The 22,394-nt window shown below is 43.4% G+C and overlaps 1 protein-coding gene across 4 annotated transcripts in view; it reads left to right on the forward strand.

Annotated features, from left to right (window-relative positions):
- Window positions 1-2,718: 2,718 nt before the first annotated feature.
- Window positions 2,719-22,394, forward strand: part of KIF5C (kinesin family member 5C) — an 85,413-nt gene continuing 65,737 nt past the window's right edge. For 3 of the 4 annotated variants that reach the window (XR_012588228.1, XR_012588227.1, XM_074593914.1), the window contains exon 1: window positions 2,732-2,975. Coding sequence is in view for 2 of the 4 variants with exons in the window: in XM_074593914.1 (XP_074450015.1) it covers window positions 2,850-2,975 (126 nt within the window). In the remaining 2 variants the exon portion in view is untranslated. Of the gene's footprint in view, window positions 2,976-22,394 lie in introns of all 4 variants that reach the window. The other variant, XM_074593915.1, reaches the window with a different exon arrangement.

The raw sequence follows: 22,394 nt of genomic DNA on the forward strand, positions 1-22,394 counted from the left end.
ACTCCTAACAGTGTCTTTTGGTGTCTGTGGGACATTAACCATCCTTGACGTTTGAAATTGGATTTTGTCCTGGGGATCCCAACCCTTTTTGTACCTCCTGCAAGAAATCCTTTACTACCACTTCACCCATAGACGTATCTCAGCACTGATGACACAGGCATATCATCAAATTTCAGCTTGATGGCCATTGCTGAGACACCAGGATCGATAGAACCTACATTAAAGCTGCTTTCCCTGCTGATAAGATACTCCCCTGGCCAGTACTGGTGTCAGTTCGTGGCACTGAATTTTTAAAGACAGCAGAAATTCACCATCGTTGTTTTCTTTCTCCTGAAGCTCTTTCCCAACTCCAAAGCACATTCCTGGAGCCCAGAAGTGATGAAAGGAAGCGATGTTCTTTTGGCTCTGTGGATAGGAAACTGATTTTTCACTTCTGAAATACTTAGGTGTTTATTCCCTTATTCCTGTGGGATTGTCACTATCAAACTCCACATTTTGCTGTTCAGAACCTCTACTGCATGCCCCTTTCTTGTTTTTCCTGCAGCCTCACCAGCTTGGATATATTGGTGGCTCATCCGCAGAGAAACAGAATCTCGATTTTCTCTTATGGCTGTCCCCCTTTGCCCCATTTTTTGAGGAGGGGATTTGTTATTCCCTTTGCAGAACTCTGCCATCACGGGCCGTTTAGTGAACTGTCCCAGGTGAGGTTGGCTCAGCTTGAGAATTTCTTCAGGAACAATCAGAACTTGCTGTCAAACTATGTCTTGGTATCTAGCTGGAGAACTTGCCCCACAGTTGTAGGAAAATGAGATGACATCAAGGTTTGCTTTCTTTTACTTTTGTGTAACCAATAGCAAGAAAATCCTCTTGTGTTCTGGTAAGCCAAGCAGAGCATAGCTGTTGTGGTGTTCCTTGTAAGTACATCATCTGAAAAAAGCCATGGCTTCAGGAATGAAAGAAATTAATATTGGTAATGCTTAAGAGTGCAAGTATGACTGCTTTTTGGCGTCTCGATAGTTCATGGTTTTTTGTGAAGCAGTTTCACAATAAACTGTAAATCATAGCTTCCATCACTCTAAGTGAGGTGCCACAGCAGCGTGGGAGGAGCTCACAGGCTCAAGGGGGTTCCGATCACTCCTGAATCTGGCTGAAAACTAATGTTCCTAGGAGGCTGCTTAACTCGGTAATCTGGTAATAAGTAGTAAAAATAGCAGCTTTGTGACAATATGGTATTGTCTACAATACAGATAACGTGGTATTGTTTGTGAGAGAATTGCGAAGAAGAGATGGCTCTTCAGTGCATTCTTACTGATTGGAGATTATACCTACTCTAATAGGAAAACAGAGGTTCGCCTATCTTGCTACAAAATGAGCTCTCAATAATGGAGAAAAATAAGGATTAATTCATCGAAATGGTTGTCCTTTATGACTAAGCCCCTACTTGTCATGACTTACGAATTTGCTATTCAGGGTAAAAGCTTGAAACGTAAGAGAAATAAAAGGGCTAGATAATTGGTAATCCATGGGAATAAATCACATTATGTAATAATGTCTTATCACATACTGCACATTGCTAACTCTCCCTGATGTAATTGCTTTTAAGAAGGGCACGAGAGCCTTTGTAAGTAGCCTGCTCTTCTCACATCCACATCAGGTAATGAGGACAACCGCTGGGGCTAGAAGAAATGGAAATCTCTGTAGAAATGCTGAAGAACTGACCACTGTCATCTTAGTTCTGTGACTGAGGAGGATTTAATGAAACTGGTGCTCTGTTCTTTGGAGGAAACCTGTTTCAGGAGTAGCTGAAGGCTAGGGGCTGTCTCCTGCTTTCCTAACGACAGCAACAGTTGTTGCAAGGAGGTAGACTGCTTAAAGATATGTGTAGGGGAAAAATGGAGGAGGAGAAGACTACTTGTGCTATGTCAGACTGTTTCAGATGACTTTAATACAGTGAAATGAACTAGCTTTGGCACAGGGTTGGAGGCAGGAGGGTAAGTTGCTGGTGTTTTTAGCAGGCAAGAAAGAAATATGGCCATGCTTCTTGTCAGTGAGCGAAGGGGAGGAGGAGGAGGACAGCACCCCTGAAGTGTAGGAACAGGCTCCAGACTTTGTCTTTCCCAGATGCTGATTCACTGACTGCAGTGTGACAAACTTCTTGTAAATTTAACAAGGTCAAAGCGTCACCCGCATATGCTATTGCTGCTTCTTTTCCTCACAGAAAATAAGGGTAATGTAATGAAGGGAAGCATTGGTGTTCATTACATCCCTGGGCTCTCTCCCAGGAATAAATGTCCTTTAACATGGTCATAGATCTGTTGGAGCACAGGTGTCCACTCTCTTCTCCTCCTTCCTCTCCTTTTCCCTGAGAGAGCAGCCGCACCTGGAGGTCTAAAACTGGGGCAGACAAAGCCAGGTGAAAACGAAATACCTGCTCCCTGTTGTGCGGTTTTGTTTGATACACCCCCGCTGTCGAGCATAACCGTAGTCCTCCGTTAATCACTATAATTAACGAAGAGGTGGTGGGGAAAGCGGTCCGGCCCTCCCTTCGCTCCTTGGCGGCCGTGAGGGGGCCGCCGCTGAGGCGAAGCCGTTGGGACGGTTAGAGCCGTTGGCGGCCGCCACCTGCCGCGCGGACTACGCCTCCCGGCAGCCCCCGCGCGCTGCGGCGGAGCCCGGGGGCGCTGAGGGGAGGCTCAGGAGCGGCTGAGGGGGCGCAGGCTGCGCGCCGCACCGCCCCGCCCCGCACCGCGCAGCCGCGCCGGGGCGGGGGCCGGGGCCAGCCGGCGTCTGCGGCACCTGCCCGGCGGAGCGCCTCGCTCCCTGCGGCCGGCGCCCGCCCGCCCGCCGAGATGGCGGATCCCGCAGAGTGCAGCATCAAAGTGATGTGCCGGTTCCGGCCCCTCAACGAGGCAGAGATCCTCCGGGGGGACAAATTCATCCCCAAATTCAAGGGCGAGGAGACGGTGGTCATCGGGGTGAGTTTGCCGCAGACCCTCTCTCCCCACCGCGCGGCGCCGTGACGGGGCGAGCATCCCCCCTCCCCGGGGCGAGCGTCTCCTCCCCGGGGCGAGCATCCCCTCCCGGCGGTCCCGCACCCGCCGCCGGGCCCCGCGCCCATTGTTCCCGCTGCGGCGGAGCGAGGGAGGGGCGGCGGCGCTCCCCGCTCTCCTCCGGCGGGGCTGGGTCTCCCCCAGCTCCTGTTCGGGGTCTGGGCTCCCCGCTCCCCTGGGTCGCCCACCGGGCCCGGTGAGGGGTGGGGGCGCGGGGGCGGCCGCCGGCGGCGGCGCTGATGTCATGCCGGTGACTGGGCATGCTCGCCGGCGCTCCGCGGGGGCGGCCGCCCGCGCCCCCGGGGCCGCGCAGCATCCTCCGCACCCGCACAGCATCCCCCGCCGGCGCGGAGCACTGCGGGGCGAGACAAAAAGCCGAGCCGGCTGCGGAATGCCGGGCTGCTCCCCCGGGAGAGGCGGTGTCCCGGCGGGGTGGTGCGCTGTGCTCGTCCCGCCTGGCTGCTGGGCAGCGCTGGTGGTGTCTGGTGGCTGCTGAGCGGCACTGGCAGGACCCGCCGAGTCCCTGCGGAACAACCGGTGCACAAGCACCATTAGTTAAAATGATCCACGCAAGGTGAAGTTTTTTTTCCTCTCATTGGAAAAAAACCGAATTTAAACATCAAGTCACTACCAGCTTATAGCAATGACATATCCAAACTCTGCGTTTTCCCTGCGTTTTGTAGGGGAAAACATGCTTTGTAGGCTGTTCACAAGAGCAGAGGCTTTAAAATGAACAAAGCGTGCGTGTGTCGGGGCCCTCCGTGGCTCCTTGGACAAGTGTTGAATATGGCGCAGCGCGTTCGTCAGCCCTGCACGGCAAAGTGCCTTTTGCTTTTCCTTCCCGCAGCCTGAGCTTTCCAAAGCAGGTGGCTTGGCTGGGGTTGTGTTCAGGAGGCTGATGGTGCTCATGTTGGTGGGTGTTCATAGAAAGTACCGAGCACTTGAGTTATATTTTTGGTTTACTGTCTAACCAGACCATGTCTTTGGTGCTTTGTTTTATATATTGGTCTACTGTGGTTAAACCGATGATATGATCCATACTGTACTATGATAAGGAGATCTTAAAACTAATTGATGATACAAAGAATGAGCAATTTCTTGTATGATTTGTCAAGGTTCTTATTAAAACCTCGAGTTTTTAAGAAACTTTTTTCATGAAAGTTGCAAGACTGTTATGGAAAAGCAAAGAAAAAAATTACTCAATTCTGGACATACATGGCTAACTCGTTTTTTCTTAATTTGTTTTTATTAAATGTTTTCTGTGTAGCCAAATTAATTTTCTTTATCTGAAGGTTAAAGTCGTAACACCCAGAACAGTCTGTTAACAATAGAATAATCAAATTAGTTACCAATCTCAGTCAGCAATTGAAGGCTGTCTTTGGTCAACAAATACTTGGAACGAAAGCGTAACTGTAGCACAGTCATTTGGATGCTAAAGAAACAAAAGTCAGCAAAATGCCGTCCCCCCTTTAAATAAATAAACCCTCAGATGTATTAAAAGTAGATTAAAATACATCTACTGCAAATCCTTTAACAATGTTATCTTTTTAAGAGAAGCATAATTTAGAATTTTTTTATCCCACCTAAGCGAATGTGCAAGTATATGATGTATCTTTCTCTAGAAAGTATCGGTTGTCTGGGAAAACAGTAACTGTGATGCTTTGAAAAAGATATCTATACCTTGCAGACAGGATATAATTCCTTTAGCAAAGGTAAAAAGGAAAAATACCAGCAACTGTCAATTTCCTACCATGGAAGTTTAAAAAAGTAGCTAGAGATAAACAAGAAAAGTGCATGTATCTATTTATTTATAGGAATACATATAAACATTTATTTTTAGATATATATATGTTCACTTTGGCAGGATCATTTTTTGGGGCTTATTTTCCATCTTGAAAATCTAGTCAGAAGCTTAGAGTATGGCTTTCCTTTCCCTTCACAGGGCAAACCACAGGTCTTTTTTAGGTGCACATTTTAGTCATCTTAACTAGTGAAATATATCCTCAAATACTGCTGCTTTTTTTTCAAAGAGAAACCATCCGGCTCAGGTTCCCTGGGGATATTTGTAGTTTTGTAAGTGTAAATGAACATGAAAATCTTTCCATATTCTTTGTCTTCTTTATTCGCAGTACCGAGCTCATTGAGCTTTAGTGTAACTTGATCTACAGTGGATGCCACTGCAGTACGTTAGTAGAAAGCAGTACCATTTGTTATTATTTACTGGTTTAGAGTGACTGCTTACATCCAACAAATAATGCCTGGCAGGGGGAAGGAATCCTAATTCTGGTGGAAGGCTCTATCAGAGTGGCCTTCCTTCTAGAAAAGCAGTATTTTAGCCTTCAAAAGCTCTTAGAAACATTACATAAAGCAAAAATAAACCAGAACCAAACACTTTTGTGTGTGTGTTTTACTATAGCATTTGAAAAACACTGCAATGCAGCTTTTATTTTTGTTCCATAAAATACTGGAAAGAAAGAGATTCTGTTAAAATTTAAAAAAACCAACCAAACCCACCAACAAGCCCTTTCCCCCCCATTCCCCCCCCCCCGCCCCGAGGAATTCTGTCATCACGTAAGAAAAATTAAAATATAAATGATTTAAAGGAAATGTCAATTTTTTTCCTGACTAGTGAGTCTGAACAAATTTACTTCTCCTTCCCAATAAACAATTGTGGGGAAAATGCTTTCTTTCTGAACCTCCCACCATCTCCTCCCATTATACTTCTCCAGTGCCTTGAGTAAATTTTCCAACAAAAATTAAAGATCACAACTTGATGATATTTCTTGAAAACAAGCAGCAATGAAGGAAGTTTAACAACTTAGGCTTGAGTTTCCCCAGGATATCTTTCATGCCTTGACTAAAGCTGTATCTCTACGATGCCTGTGGCTGCATGGTTCAGAGCTCTTTGTCGGGGAAGTCTTAGGACAATGTCCTAACTGTTCAAACCAGTTAAACCCCTCAGAATTGGGATTTGACCCCGTGTCTTATATTCTGTCCTCTTCCATCCGTCTTCATGAGCTTTGCACATGCAACGCAGTGAAGCATGGAAGATTAAAATGTCTTACCTTAAATTTTCCTCTGGTTAAAACAGAGAAAACCCACTGGATTTTGAATCTACTTTAAAGTTTTAAATATAAAAGCCTTTTAGATGTATCTCATCTTTAACCATGGCAGGAAAAGGTGATAGTGGTAAATCCATCTCTTTCTTTTGTGGTTAGCTACCCAACAGTCTCAAAAGACTGCAGTTTCATTTTATGTTTCTGCTCCTCTGCAACCTCAAGGTGACTCTCCGATTGATTGTGTTGGCTGACATACCTAAAAATGTATTTTTTTAGCTGGCTTGCTTCTTACAGTCTTGTTGGAGAGCGTGGAGCTGTTTGCTGTAGTAAGCAACTGAGGCAGTCTTATGGCATGTGGTTTCTTCGTGTTTCCCCTGTTCCTCTGAGTGCTTTTATTCCTGAGCATCTGCAAAGGAAGGATGCAGAGAGGCTCAGCACCTGGTGGGATGCCCTCCCTGAGGATGCTTTTCTGGTTTAGGTTTATGCGGGAGAGTGCTTCCAGCTCTTTTCCCCCTCCCCTGTTGTAAACAATAGAGGAATTTAGTTGTGAAGGAGTATTTTCACCTCCTTCTCTGTTAGGACTAGAGTGACCACTTCCCTTTTAGCACAAGACTGATCTGAAACTGATTTTTCAGGCAAATATCTCCTGTTTAGAAAGGAGAATGCCTAAATTGAATCTTTCTAGCCAGCTCAGAAACCTCATGTTAATATTACCAGAAAGAGGATAAAAGACTCTTCATTCTGGTTGTCAGCTGGTTTTTGAGCTGCAGTGTGAGTAAAGCCCAGCTTAGCAGGAGCTGCTGAGCACTGCAGTTCTCTGCTGCGTGCTCGGTGTCAGGCGGGCAGCGCAGAGCCTTCCTCGGCCCCTGGCTGCCTGCGCTGGGGGTTTTAGCGGAATTCCACCAGCTCCTGCAGCAAACTGCCCCTGGGAAAACCAGCGGAGACCTACAGGGGCAATGGGAGGGGCCCTGTGGGATCGCGCATTACTCACATGCGTGAAAATTCTGTTGTTTCATCCATGAAACATTCCACATAACTAACTATTGTGCCTAAGACAAACAAAAATATCATCACCTGATACTCTGCTGCCTTGCAATGCTTATTGCTGTTTTGCAGTGTCATATTCCATGAAGTAAAAGAAAACAAAAATTGATGACTGATTCCTTTGAAGCAGGTGGGGTGGAATCTGAGCAGGGTTGTGGTTTTTTTTTTAATATTTTCTGCTATAGTACTGTTTGCAATGTTGCCTTGTGGAGAGATTTTCACTTATTTGCATCCCTAGAATATCTGGATACATTTTACCTTTTATTTCATGTTCACCAGTAAAGTCAGTAGAGTTTATACAGATGATAAAAAGTCGTGTTCTTAAGTCCCTCCTTTACAGACATCTCTGTAGGCAGTTGTCACTCTGTGGTTAAGACAGATCCACAAAAACCCCTTGGGATAGTAGATAAATGACTAGTTAAAAAAAAAAATAATTAAAAATCTACCCTGTGCTGCATGACATTTTTCATGGGGTGTGGTACATTGTGCTTCTAACAAAAGCCAAGCATCCATCTCTATTTCAAAATACACAGCAATTCTGTTTGTAGAGGGTTTGTTCATGACTTATCTGTAAATACCTTTTATAAAAAGCTCATACTGGTTTGATGTAGGATGTGAAGTGAGGTGGGATTTCTGTCTCGGTATAAAATATGTCAATGGATATGTAGCATGCTGTTTTCCTAGCAGAAGGCTCAATCTGGGAACCTAATGCTTGCTTTGTCTCTCAGCATCTTTGGTGTGTTTTCCACCTCTGTTCAACTCTTCTTTTCCAGTGAAGACTGAGCAAGTTTTGTATGAAAGCTTTTGTGAAGGACTGCTGTGAGATACAAGTGGCTGGCATAGCTACGCATGACATTTATATGGAATTGATGGTATCTGAAGACACCAAGAGCTGACAAATACCTTTGTGGGAGCTGTTTGTTTCGAAAGTGTTGCTAATCCTCCTACACCCTAAGATTTTTCTGTACCCTGGCATAAGCTGCGAATGTCTCTAACCTGCTGCATTTTCCTGTTTGGTGGATGAGATGTACCACGATGTGCTGTGCTCATTCCCCTGTAGCTTTGGGCTATGTTGCTTTCAGGTCAGACTATTTCCAGAGCAGCAGCAGCACAAGACTGACAGATCTGGCACTTGCTTTTTTTGGGTGATTTCTCTTAGTAGCTGAAGCCAGTAGGTATCTCAGGAAGAAGAGGAAGCCTGTAGATCATACCACGTTGCTCTTCATTTAGGAAAGAACAAATACAAGATGATTCCACTGGGTCTGGGTGGCTTTTCTGTGCCTTGCAGAAAAAACTATTTTATTTACTGAAGAACTGGTGTGGTAGCCATTCAGGGAGCTGCTTGCGTGCTTGATTTTTGAAGAGTAGTTGTTTTCCTGCTGTGCTTCACACTTATTTTCAGGAGCTTGTGTAGAAAGTTAAAATCCTGGGACTGATAAGATGACTGGCACAGTAGTTTTTTGGTTCTGTTTTTACAGTGTGTTGGCTAAACAATGAAATGGTTCTGGATCTAATTATCAAAAAATATAATACATTTATTTCTTTGACACAGCAATACTTCCATAAAGCACTGAAGCAAATGTAATGTACAACATTACTTACTCTCCCGTAATATAAGTCAGTGAAGAAAATCTGTCTTGAGAAGGGCTTGGAAAACATCTCTGAGCTTCTCCAAACCCCAGACGTTCTCCTGCTCCACCAGGCTTTGCATCTGTCCAATCCCACAACCCGGACTGGGTCGGTATGAGATAGGGAGGCAGCTTTCCAAAGGAAAAGTGGGTTTGCATGGTGATTTGGCACATGTAGAGCTTTGAAACATTGCACAGGGGCAGAGCATGGCATTATTAAGAGGGTGGTGAGTGGCATGAGCAACACCCTCCTGTCTGCCTGAGTCCGGTGGGTAGTGATGCTCTGGGGGGTTCCCCCAGGCTGCACTGCAGGTGTCGGGATGGGCTGCAGCCGATTCGTCTCCCGGGACTCTGCTGGTGCCAAACCAGTTTTCTAAGATGCTCCCGAGATGGAGATACTTTCCTCCAAGTTGAAGTTCGAAGCAAAATCCTTGGCTTGTTAAGTGCTGCTTGGCACATTCATGCTAGATTTAAGCATAGATAGTCACTTCTGCAGGGACAGTGTGGTTTGGGTATTTCTGTTTGTTTCTTTTCTGAATCCTCAGCTGTTTCTCTTCTGGAAGGGATATTCTTTCAAGCTTGTCTGTAAGTGCTGAACTGGGGGAAATTATTCAACACGGATCAATGGGTACTTCTTGGATGAAGTTGTACGTGCATTTCTGTTCTCTAAAAATGTAATGAGAAATAAGGTGTGAAAATAGCTTCTATTTATTGTTGGTGGTGCTAGAAAGATGATTTACTCAAAATACAATGCTTACTATTTTTTCACCAGAGCAATTTCCCTTTTGTCTTTCCTCAGGGCATTGAAGGCTTTTTTAAATCTTTTTCTAATCCCATTTGGGTATCCTTCTCTAAAAATATCTTCATCCGGCATACCTGTCCTGTGCAAAACATGGATTCCTACTTAAAGTTTTGAAATTTAAAATATAGATGATATATTTCAACAAGCTGGATTGTCAAACAACTGGAAAATGTAGTCTCATGCCACTCTCAATGTCTTTTTTCCTCTGGTAGCTCCTGCAGGATGCATTTGGTTTAGACCAGAAGGTTTAGACCATTCGGCGCCTGTGTTCCTGTATCTCCTTCCAGCTTGTTACAGTCTTTGTTTCCTTCCCCTGAGATGCCGTAGTTAGTCACTGGTGTTTGGATCCATTTTTGCAAATGGCTGTTCAGTCTGGTACAGTCTGATTTATCGGTATTTGGGGAAATTTGGGAGTACTTTTTTTTTCTGCATGGTTGGAGATGATTTCTCCTGAAGCTTCCTGCACTAAACGAAGGCTTAATGTGCAGTGAGGAAGCTGGTGGGGAGTGATGTGTACTTACATCTCCACATATTGTTTCAGTGTTTCAAACTGTGCGAGAAGAATAAAAGCCATTACAAAAGATAAAATGAAGGATGAAATGCCACTTATAAGTCTTTAATATTAATGTGCTTTTCTCTGTGGTAGTTTTTTGAGGATTTTTTGAGTCTTGAGATAATTTTTTGGGGATTACAGGAATGCTTCTGTAAAAACAGATATTTAGGAGGAGAGATTATTTAATTTAGTTTTTCTTGGCAGTTTTTAATAGATTGCTGACACCCTTGGTATCATATTTGGTGTTGTTCTTGTTATCATTAAAATGACTCACCTTAGGATTTGTTTTGTTTTCTTCCAAATGTAGTCATTCTGAAATGCCTGATGTGCCTCCAGGTCCATTCCTAACTCTGTAAGTGCTGTATCAGAGCAGCAAGTTGCAGAGCTGCAACACCTGCAGGTCTCACAACTGTGTTTTCTTAAAGGTGGGCTTTTCCTTCTGCTGAGGAAAATGTTAAATGGAAGTTAAATATTCCGTCGCTGGTATTTGTCCATTCTTTTGTTTGAAGACTTCAGTGTGCATAAACTGAGCCGTGTCGTTTCATCGGTGATACCGTATGTGTAGGGAGAAGGGGAGTTGTGGACAAGTGCTGAAAAGGGGGCAGTGGCATAGAAGAAACAAATGAACGGGGCGATCTGTTCTCTGCTTGGAAAAGAAACACACGTAATCTAATTTCCACCTATTAGCTTTCATGGCTTGGGACGGTCTGGTTGCTGATGCATTTCTTGTTAAATTCTGGCGGGTTTTGTTGAATACAAAAGTGCGTTTGGCAGGAATGTTTTCATCAAAAGATCTCTTCTACACAAGGGGATTTATTTGTGGGTTTTTTTCTTAAGGTAGACAACAGTCCTGTGCACAGGATGTTTTGTGTCTGTTTTTGTTGGATCCTTTTGAGCTTGACATCTTGTGTCTTAATGTAGCCAAACAAGACCAAACACAATTACCTACCAACTACTTTCAGACCCTTTAGTTTCCCTCTTTTGTTTGCTTTTGTGTTGTTGCAGCCTTTTAAAGCTCAGAGGTCAAGCCAAGGTAAGACTCATTCTGAAAAGATAGTTACTAAGTTACTCAGATGACTGAAAAAACGTGTATCTGTGTGGGAATGAGTCTTGGTTCTGTTCTCAATTCTACTGTTGAGAACCAGGATGCTGCAGGGTGCAGCAGCAGAGCTCTGCTTTGGCAGCGGGCAGAAGAAATGGAGGGACACTGGATCCAAGTCATTTGAGACAGCAGCCTGGGTGTGCAATACAGGGTAAGCTGTGCTTTAGCTGACGCTGCAGGGATAGGAACAGAAAAGTGATTTAGAGTTGCTCAGTAATTGCTTGACACTTTTGACTTGGCTGCGGTGTCGCCAATGTTTGCTTTTCTAGCTCCATTGGAAGGTGCATGTTGGATAATGGTGCTTGTCTGTGTGATGGCTTTGTGAACTGGGAAAATACCTTTATTCAATTTTATTGGATTTTGGAGTGTGAAAATATTGCGTAGTTAAAAAGAAACCAAAACCAACACAACAGAAAAAAACCCTTTACCTTAAAATATCCAAAATGGCATCCTTCATATCTTAAAGGTGTGGAGTCACAGGCGTGGTGTTTCTGATGAATTCCTGATTTTATTCATCTACTAGAAAGAGCCAAGCCGTTTCTCTATGTTTATGGCCTCTTTGGTTCTTGACTTTTTGTGGGATGTCCTGGAAATGCGTGTGATTGTTATCAGATTCTCATTATAATACCAATAATTGGTCCCATGACAGCTTCAGAAAGTGCATATTTTCAAATTATGAGATAGAGTCTAATTGAAACCAAGAATGTTGGATTTTTTCCTCATGAGAAATGAGTATTCAGAGATAAGGACTTAAATATTTAATAGTTGTCTCTTAGATGTCTTTGAAAAAAGTGATTTATTTTTTAGTGCTTTACTCTCTGCTAAAAGAAATCTTACTCTGCTACCTAGTTATAATGATGGATAGGAGATGCTCTTGGTTGGTGTAAGAGACTCTCTTCTGGGTCAGGGAGGACTAGGATTCTCGGAAAACTGTGGTGGTTTTGAAGTTGTTGTCAAACATTTCTGTTGCATGAGGAGGATGTGATACTGAAAAACACATTTTCCTGTATGTCAAATGGCCTAAAGGCTTGCAATAACTTTTGCTGTATTCCTGAACGAAATATTATTGAATTTACTTAGATAATGTTGCTATGAGTCAATTTTTTGTATTCAACTGTCCTTGTGGCAGCCTGTGAGGTAAAGAAGATCTCTTATTTTGGGGGGTGAAAGTTGACTTTTAAAGTCACATTGGGAATCTGCAGGGAAGTTGAGTCTCTGGTACACAAGTATCATTCTGACTGCTAAATTATTATCTCACTTAGCAAAGATGTGCAGGAGACCGTTATCTGAATTGGGGTAACTGGGTTAGTGAATATTTTTAGCAAAGCTGTTAACAGAAGTTGGATTTTTCTGCAGTTGTAATCTCTTTTCTTGACTATACAGTTCTCCTGAATTGCTTGAATCTCTGTATTTAGGCCAAGAGTGAGATGTGGATAATGCTGCAACTTCTCAAAGAGCTTTGAGATTTTATATTGTTCACTTAGTAATAATCTGTTCCAAAAATCTAGTAAGGAAAGTCATCTGGCTTTTTCTTAATACATTGCTCTGTAGTACAAATAGCTGAGCAGCTGTACTTGGAGGCACTAGAGCCTGGTGAGGGAAGCACAGGATGCAGCTGGAGGATGTATATATCTATGTTTGTAACTATATGTATATCAGACTAGCTCATAACATGCAGTGATGTTCCGTGAAGAGGTGGTTGAAGCTAGTTCAACTGGAGCAGGCACAGCAAATGTATATGTCTTGCCTTGTTCACTGTCTACCTGACAGGATTTGCTGATGGCTTGATCAGTGCCACGTGTCCTTTTAGAATGCAGTGACTTCTGTGACCCTGGGAAGCCACACTGCTCCTCAGTTTTACTGCTGATGCTCTTAGTAGCTGTTTCAGTTGCACTGCACGGTTGTCTGCATCCATACAGCTCAGTCTTCTCCAACTGCAGCAGTCAATTCCTCTTTAACAGCCCAACACTGATTTTTGTCACCATGCAAATCATACAAAATGCCACTACTAAAGATTAACTTGTTTGTCTCAAACTGCTACCCCCGTGTCGTATCCATCCTCTACTTCTCTCCCCTTTTCTGTTACCTGTTTTTTCCCCCTTCCCTTTTATATTGCATTTTAATTTTTTTCTCTCCTTTTTTATATTACATTTTGTTTGGTTTTAGTCCTTTTAGAACCTTCTTATATATATACTTTCTTATTTTCTTACCACTCTTTTGGGTCACCCATAAATACCCAGTGGAAATCTTTGCTGTCATTCGATAAACACATTGGCTTGATTATTTTTCACTTTATGGTATCTTTTACAATTTAACTTCAAAGCAAAGTAGTTCAATGATGCAAAGAAATCTTAAAGCAAAGTTAATCTTGCTATACAGGAGCATGTGTTTCTTTACACTTGAGAAAAATGTTTGCTTGTATTGGTAATAGAGGATTTATTCTGCCCATTGCTTGCTTTATGTGCAGCCCAGATTTTCTGAGTATTATAGAATAACCTTAGCCATAAACTTCAAACAAAACTGTTGCCAGCATAAACAATTTATTTTAATCATACCATATGTGATCATTGAGCTGTGAAGCACTGTTCAAGAGTTGCCTTCTCTCTTTCTGTGCGGGAGGAAGGAAGGACTCTGCTGCTAAGAGCTGAAGAAAAATGGAAGCATCTATGGTGGTTTCATACTGGGCTCATGTGTGAGCCAGTGCCAGAGCTGGGAAAAAGAATGAGATGTGGAAACCCCTGGTTGTCAGTGCCTGACTTGGGAAACACCCGACTCACCTGCAGAACTGCTCCCCTTTGGGGAAAAAAATGTTGAGATGGGTCATTGCTATCTCCATCGTCTAATCAAGCTGTTTGAAGGGCTGCTTATTTGAGATGGCTAGGAATATGTGTAAGTGCAGCACTGGCTGCCTCAGTCGGAGCGGTGAGAAGCGCTGTTTTCAGCAGCCCTCTGGGCTGTTCATCCTCCTGGCACAAGGATGGGAGCTCCCGCAGGGGGATCCAGCTCCTGGTGCTGTCTCCAGGGCTTTCTGATGGCTGGCTGTGTGCAGAGCTAGTGGATGTGTCTGTTTTCTAGAAGCAGACTGAACTATTGCCTTATTTTTTACATTTTTTTTGTTTTAAGTTCACTTTTGTCAGAATTTTTCAATAGTATATCACTTAATATGGGACTTCTGTTTTTCTGAAAATCAAGTGAACTATCTCCTTGTTATGTTTGATGATACATACATGTGCTATTTCAGCAAAGGCAGTACTATATGAATGTACAATTTTAACTGAGCTGAGCACATTGCTCTTCTGGCTTGATGCAACTCTCAAACTGTTCGCCTTAGTAGAGCTTGTGTTTGTCCTGGTTTGGATTCAGACTTTGTGCTGGAACTGAACAAACCTGGATTTGACTTGCAGGTGACTGTAGGCTTATCAGCTCCTTAGTCCCCTGTTTATACAATGGAAATACTCCTTGCTTTTCTCTTATTTGTTATTGGGTTTGGTGGTTTAAACTTCAGGGTTTTCTGATTTTTGGCACTATGGTAGCTGCTGGTGCACACTTCCGTTTCATTTTGAGAAAGTCATTTGGGACTCTCTCTTTAAAACGCAGGAAGCCTGAAAGCTGAAGCAGCTGTAGTCTTGCTGGTGGACATGGGAACTCAGAGCAATTACTCTGTTCTGGAGGGAGGTACCTTCTGTCTTTAGGATTTGCAGAATATTGCTGTGTATCTGTCCTGCTTTTCAAAAGAGCCATCAGTAACTGTGTAGATGTATGTCTACCGCACGCAGTGGCTGAGCTGTGTGAATGCAGTTGTAGGTGTGCAGGGGCAAGCGCTGGAGCCCCGCTGCTCCTCTGGCTGGCGAGCGGCAGCAGCAGCTCCTGCTGAGAGCCGTGTAGGGGCAATGACAGCAGCACTGTCCTGCTGGTACAGCTCTGATCCTGCCCTGGGTTGGTTTCTTTCATTAACATCTAAGCAGAGCACTGCTGATAAAGATGCCTTGCTGCCCAGGATGCCTGCAGCAGGCAGTGCTCAGCCTCTAGGTAAGCTGCTGCGAAGGGAAAGCGGGCAGCTCCTCTTTGCTGCCATTGCTCACTCGGTCTGTCTGGGAAAAGTTATCCCTCCTCTTCAGGGAGAAGGGCCAGGTGGAGAGGAAACTGTGTTCATTTACCAGTTATCTCCAGAGCTGAGCTAGTTTGTGTAACAGGAACTGCTTGCATTTTATTATTATTAAAAACTGCCGTGTGGAGCGGCATGTGTATTAGAGACTTTGAGATCTAGGAATTGTAAATTGGATAAACATCAAGGATGGCGAAGGCAAGAGACCTCTGTGGCTTCGGGTCTAAGGAGTTTGGGTTTTTTTTGGAAACAGAGCCAAATGATGAGCTTAAAGGTAAGCAGGGTGGCTGGAGGTTGAAGTCTGTCAGCAGAATGGCCTCTGACTTAACAGGAAGAGCAACTGCTTATGCTGATGCAAAGAAAAGGTCTGAATGATTGTTTGCACTCTCTGTGTCCTCCTTATTTTCTGCCCGTTGACAGTCCTGTGTCTAGCAGATTTTGTTTGTTTCTGCTAGAGAGAAATAGGAATATGAATCATGATTTACATACAAGACAGGTACTTTGTTTATATGACTGCCATTCTATAGGTCATGGTCCTTTCTTCATCTTCCTTATTGCAGTGGGTCAAGAAACAGTGCCAGGGCTTTCACTCACGTGTGTAAGCATTAACATGGTCTTGGTGCCTCTGGAACACTATAAGGGAATGGAGTGTGGCAGCCCAGATTGTACCCTGCTTTGAAGATTTGGGAAATGCAGAAGGAATATATCAGCATTACTAAATCTGATAATAGAATTAGTGTCAGATAATTCCAGCCAGCATTGCCTGTTTCTGGATAACTTAGCAGAAAGTGGGGCTGGTCTGCCGATGTCATTGCTATGCTGTAAGAAGAGATGTGCTGTATATGTAAGCTGTAATGCGTTTCTAGCTGCAGGGAGGGCACAGGAAGGGGCCAGAAAAATCTATTTTTGCAATTAAAAAGCCAAAATTGCCAAAGAAGGTCCAAGCAGTGCATTTAAAAAAGAAATTCTGCAGCTCTTTGTTGTTACAAAGTTCACAGGAGGGTATTTTGTTGTGTTTGTCTGTGTGTTTTAACCAGCTCTATAACATCACTTTTATTCATATTATTTGTGTAACAGTTTGAGCTATATTCTGTGTAGTAACACAATCGGAACCCCTTTGTCAGCTGTCCAGGACAGCACAACTTGCCACCACAAATTTCTCAGTATAGGACAAGCTGGCATAGCCGTTCTCACTCCCAAATGCAAAGCCATTTGGAACCAGTTCCACTTGAATTTTGAATGAGATTTAAACAATTCTGAATTTCTTGATGATTGACTTAATTTGTCAGTGATGGATTAAAGTATCAGAAACGCAGAAACCAGATTCTCAAATACTCTGTTTTCCTCCTGATAACTGGTGCAAAAATGGAGGAGGCAGTAATTCTAGTTTGGAAGGGGTTGCAATGGTTTTGTAAGGATGGGTTTTTTTGTCTCTACTTGTCTAATTACTTAATGCAATTTTTATGAACTAGAGGTACAAATGAAGAGTGCCTGTATTGGAATATGATTGCTGAGTATTACCAAACCAAGCACTTGCAGTATCATGACCCTGCTCCCACAAATATATGGGTTTTACAAATAGGGTTGGGGTCTCTGCTTAACAGATTCTTATTTAAGCTTTCCTAGCCCCCACTATATCAGAGAAATAATCCTTATTTTTTTCCTATTACTAAAAACTATTATTTTTGTATAATTACCTGTTCCCAAATACTTTAGCTTGAGGAAGACTGGATGATTGGTGCTAAAATTGTGAGATTTGGACACATCAAGTGAAACAGAGTTCTGCTTTTTGTTTTCTCCAGATAATGAGATGAGATATGTATAAGGAAATCAGTGCAACAAGCTAAGAAACAGAAGCTTGTTGGTTGTAAGGTTATGGATGAGAGTGAGCAGGTTCCTCTCTATGCAGAGGGTACAGGTGGCAGGAACCGGTGCTCGTGCAGGCGACAGCTGAAGCTCCAAGTGACCAGGCTTGTGCTTGGCCAGTGCCGGGTGGCTTTGTTCCTCCCAAAGGGGAGCTGCCTCCTTTCTCCTCCACTCCTGCCTGTCTTAAATGGGGTGAAATGGTAGGGCGAGAAGAAACTGGGCAAATTTAGGTAAGAATCAGAAGAAAAGGTAAAACCAAATCAATAGAAGTGTTACCAGAGTGAAAGGAGTAGCGGGAATCAAAGGCCATATGAAACACTGCAGCTCCTTCCTGGAAGATCTAATCTTACTCCATGTTCTTATTTAATAAGCTTTTAGATGTGCATTTCGCTTGTGAAGCACAGACCTCACAGTGATGGGTCTGCCCCAAGAGCTGGAGAGTCCGCAGCACGAGGACGGAGAGAAGTGGCGGGTGCGCAGACGTTCATCAAAATGGCTGTGCTCGTGCATGGGGTCTCTGTTCTGTGAAGGCTGTTCTCTGTCCATGTTTGAAGAGGTTTGTTGCCAGGAGCAACTTGTCTGCATTACTTGGTGACAGGGTAATTGCTCTGCCTGCCTCGACATCTGAGCTTCTGTGAAGGTTCTTCCATGCTCAAATTGTAGCTGTTACTACAGTCGTTGAGATGCAGAGCTGGGTATTTCCAATAGACAACACGAATCTAGGCTGCAAACAGTCAAGCTACAAAACAGAAGGTAATGCCAGGGCAGCTGTGCATCAAATATCTCTATAGATAAAACTAGATACAGCACTGCACTGCTTGCTGCCCTTTCAGTTCTTCTTTTAGGTATCACTTTCCAATGGAAAAGGTTGAGGGAAGTACAGAAGTAGTGGTGCTGTCATTCTTCTTCCTTCGTTCTCTGATGTATTTTCAGTGCATTCGTTTTTAATTACATTGCATGAAAGGAGGCTGGGGCAGCCTAGTGATAACATTTCTGTTATATTGTGTGCTTTTAAATCCCTGCTACAACATCAGGTCAGTAAACATTCAAGCTCCCAGCACTGCTGGCATTTAGTCTCTCAGTTTGTAAATGAGGAAGCAAGTCTAAGTTGTTGTTACTGGTCTCCCAGTGAATCAGGCACTCAACCAGCAAGGTATCAAGGGGCGAGGCTTATTTCCAGATCTCTGGGAGTACTGTTACTCCATTAGGTTATGGATGCTGGTATCTTCCTTTCTCACCTGTTTTGGACACTATAAATCTGGGCTTTTGAACATTTCAGATCTTTCAGTTCTTGAGAGCAGAGGATAATAATCTACATGTACCAGTCTTGCTGTTGGACCTACAGTTTGCTACCAGTGATTATGGGATGACAATAATTAAACCCTGTTTGGTGGAGCATGTTCTCAGCAGAGAGCCGTGTTCTCACCACGGTGTGCCACCACATAGACGGCATTTTGGCTCTGCACAGGTCATTGTGAAGGGAGTCAGTTTGGGGAACAGAGATGTGCCCAGACTCACTGCATATGCTGTCTGTTGGGGTCTGGGCTCGTTGCTGTTGGGATTACCTGTGTGGTTTCAAGACCCTTCAGGAACTCCATCCACAGGATTCAGTCACACAATAAATTAGTGGCTCTGGATTAATCCCTGCGAGACTGAATGAGTATATAGCCCAGCTGCAAATGTGACAGTTTTATGCTTGTGAAGCGCTTTCTCTGCAGAACAAATACCGTACAATGCAGGCAGTGGGGTGCAAGCATCTCATTTGTTTCCTCTTGCCGATATATATCCAACCTGACGGGACGCTCCAAGACCAATGGTGTAGTTTGTTCTCTGATCCTCTTCAATCCTTGGTTTTGCGGAGCATGCTGAAAAGAAAGCTGCTGTACGGACCAGTGATGCCCTCTCATTTTGTTTTGACCTCTCCTGACCTGAGGTGGATTTGAATCTACAACTGACAGTGCTCAGTATCCCATTACTAATCTCCTGAGCCACCCAGTTGCCCCATAAATCTGTAAGTGATACGTTTAACAAAGTGGAGATTAACACAACACTGCCACGGCAGAATTAAGATGTAGTTATGTCTTGAACCGGGACTGGTTTATGTTGCACTTCTCTTCTGTAGGTGGAGCTGAAGGTCAGCATCTTACTTGGGACTTTTACTTCACCAAAAGCACTCCATTTCATGATTTGAAATAGCCACCTATCTTTTTTTGATTTTCGTTGGAATATTATAAACACTGATGATAAGCAGAGTTGCTGCTCCAGGTGTAACTTATTCCCACTGCCCTCCACCTATGAGATGGCCTTGTCTGACTCCTCTTCCATTGCTACTGTAGGGAGCTGCCTGAGGATAGGTTTTACTACATTGTTTTTCTGGCTAGGAATTTTTTATATTTGTTAAAAGAAAATCATAGTGTTCTTTAAATAACAAAAAGCCCACAGTAGTTTAAAACCAATTTTGAAGTATTGCATTTTTACAAAATAGACAATTAATACATTGTTCTCTTTTCATTCTCAACTTCTGTTAAATCACAAGACCTTTAGTTAGAGGAGTCTTGGGCTTCTATAGTTACGGTACATTTCTTTCTCTTTTCTTCTACAACAAATATTATTCTGTCTTTTATTTCCAAACTGTTAGTTTGCATGGTTTTATACACAAAAGAAGTTATCAAATTCTCTTATCCTTTTGATGTGAGGGAGTAGGGTAGGTTAGCTGAAGTGCTGGAGACCAGTAGAACTGGAGAAATTGTGGGTAATTTTGAGTCTGGCTTACCTTCAGAGCTCATTGAGTGCTTTTTTTTGGTAGAAGCGTGTCATGGTTTAACTCCAGCCTGCAGCTAGGACTGCGCAGCCGCTTGCACAAGGTGCCTGTTGAAGGTGGAAGCTATCAGAAGCATGTTAGAAAAGGACCCTGTGTACCAACTGTGCCTTGGAGTATTATTTATTAAATATCCTCCCAAGATTTCTGTTTACTTAAGAACCTCTGATGTCGAGAGGATCTCTATCTGAAATGCAAGTGACAGCATTTTAAAGTTAATTTAATTAAGCCTGTCTGTGCTTTGCTGAAGTAAAATGAATAGATTATGAAGGTAGCTTCGAATAGTCCTGAAAAGGTCAATTAAATTAGATAGAGCACATTAAATTAAACCAGTAGTTATCTGTTACACATAATACAGTGGCACAAGCTACCTGAAAGCCAGAGGGATGGTGCAGGGGATGACATTCTCCAGTTTCCCCTAGGACCGTTACAGTAACCTGTGTCCAGTTCCTCACTCTGATAGTTTTGTACCTATGATGAAGCGGAGAGGTCTGCTGAGCGTACAATCACATATCTACTTAAAACTTAGTTTTGTGAAAAAAGAAACAGTTTTGTGAAAAACAAGTATGAAAAAGTTTTCTTAATGTGGGGTGGAAGACCCAGGAAAGGGGGAATAATGCACATCTTCAGCTAGTGCTGTACAGACCACCAAATGAAATCCTTTTCCCCACGATCATTAACATAGCTTCATCTTTTCAGAGATTAAATTTAACTGCAGGAGGATATCACTGCTCTCCAAATACCCAGTTTTATGCCGTTGCATAAGCAGTTAAGTAATCAAGGCCCAAATCTGCAAGCTGCTGCGTGGCATGCAGAGCACTGGTGGGCTGGAAGGATGGTGCTAGTCCTGATGGCATTAGACTGCACTGTGGAAGGAGTACCAAAGGATGTGTGGACTAACCACGGCCGGTAACACAGCATCCACATGCGGTGCTTGGTGCTGCTGGGCGCTCAGTCACCGACCGGGCAGTGCCCCCACGGGGGCTGCCTGCACCCGACTGCCAGTGGAGTGATGAGGATGGCGAGGAGCTGGAGGAAGATGTGTCCCAGGGCCTTTCCGCCTTCCTGTCCTATTCTTGAGCCATGCAGCGCTGGGGAGTCCTGGAGGAGGAGGAGGAGTGAGTCGGTTGCCCTCAAGTAAGAAGAGATCCCATTTTCCACAGTGCTGGTGGGTGCTGCAGCCTCCAGCAGTGATGGAGCTCCTGAGCTGTGGGTGCACCGGGGTGCTGCTTCTCCAGCCCCTTGCCCCAGCCTTCCTCCCAGCTGTGAGGACTCTCTCAGCCTGCAGTTTATCATCTGATGGCCAGGCTGGGAGGTAGTTTGCATTGCTTTTTATTTTTGTGACTAGTGTTACGTTGGTAACGTCCCATCTGATCAGCTGAGAAGTGCCAGCAAGGGGTTAGAGCATTTGCGGGGTCCATGATGGACACACCGGGTCCATCTCTTCCTCTGGACAGTGGTGACTAGCTTGCACCAATAAAAGTAAATAATAATGGAGAGTTGTTACTCTGGGTATTGCTGTGTCTGAAGTATAAAAAAAATGTTGCCAAAGAGTGCTATTTAATAGTTGGCTTTGTATTGGGAGATCTTTATACTTAACATTCATATGAAGTTTCTTAAAGAGTATATTTTCCAGGTCATGCATCTTAGGTAGAAGAAAAGCTTTAAAATAATTGCTAGGGTTTGGTTTCCTAAATTGCAGATCCATACTAAAATAAAATACTGCTTTCTGAAAATGGGATTTATAGCAAGGAGTTAAAGGTTCTTTCTGCTGAGAGTGAAAGCCAAAAGTGGATCGCTGGCCACGTGCCAAATTCCATCAGCTCCACAGAAATATTCATAAGGTAGATCAATAATTAAGCCCACTATGCAAAAATAATGCTGTGTTCAACTCAAATTGCTCTGCGGTGCCTGTTCATACACAACTGCTTGTTTTCATTTATTTTCCAATCGAGTTTTAGGACTGTTACAAAGATTTACGAGTTTCTTTTGGAGAACTTGGTTTGACTGTGTAGTATATTCAGGTTATTCTGAATAAATTTCCTTAAATTTTTTATCCCAGGTGTTCTGAATTCTCATCTCCTAGGTGAATTGCTGCTGTGCTAGTGTTTTTAAAGGGTGAGCTAGCGTGGAAAATGGGTAGGATGGGTGTAGCATTTCCTTAGTCAATAAAGGAAAGGAACAACATAATAACTAAATTTAACTGTTTTGCTCACATGCATTAATTTTCTCCCTCTGTCTTTAATCATAATGTTTTCAGTCCTCACTAGAGAGAGATGGATTCAGGAGAATGGGATAGGTCCTGTTTTTTCTTGTGCTTTATCAGCAAAATCATAACAACCTTGTAGTTGCAGAATTTCTCTAACT

This window comes from Larus michahellis, chromosome 7, assembly GCF_964199755.1.
Source record: "Larus michahellis chromosome 7, bLarMic1.1, whole genome shotgun sequence".
Lineage (NCBI taxonomy): Eukaryota > Metazoa > Chordata > Aves > Charadriiformes > Laridae > Larus > Larus michahellis.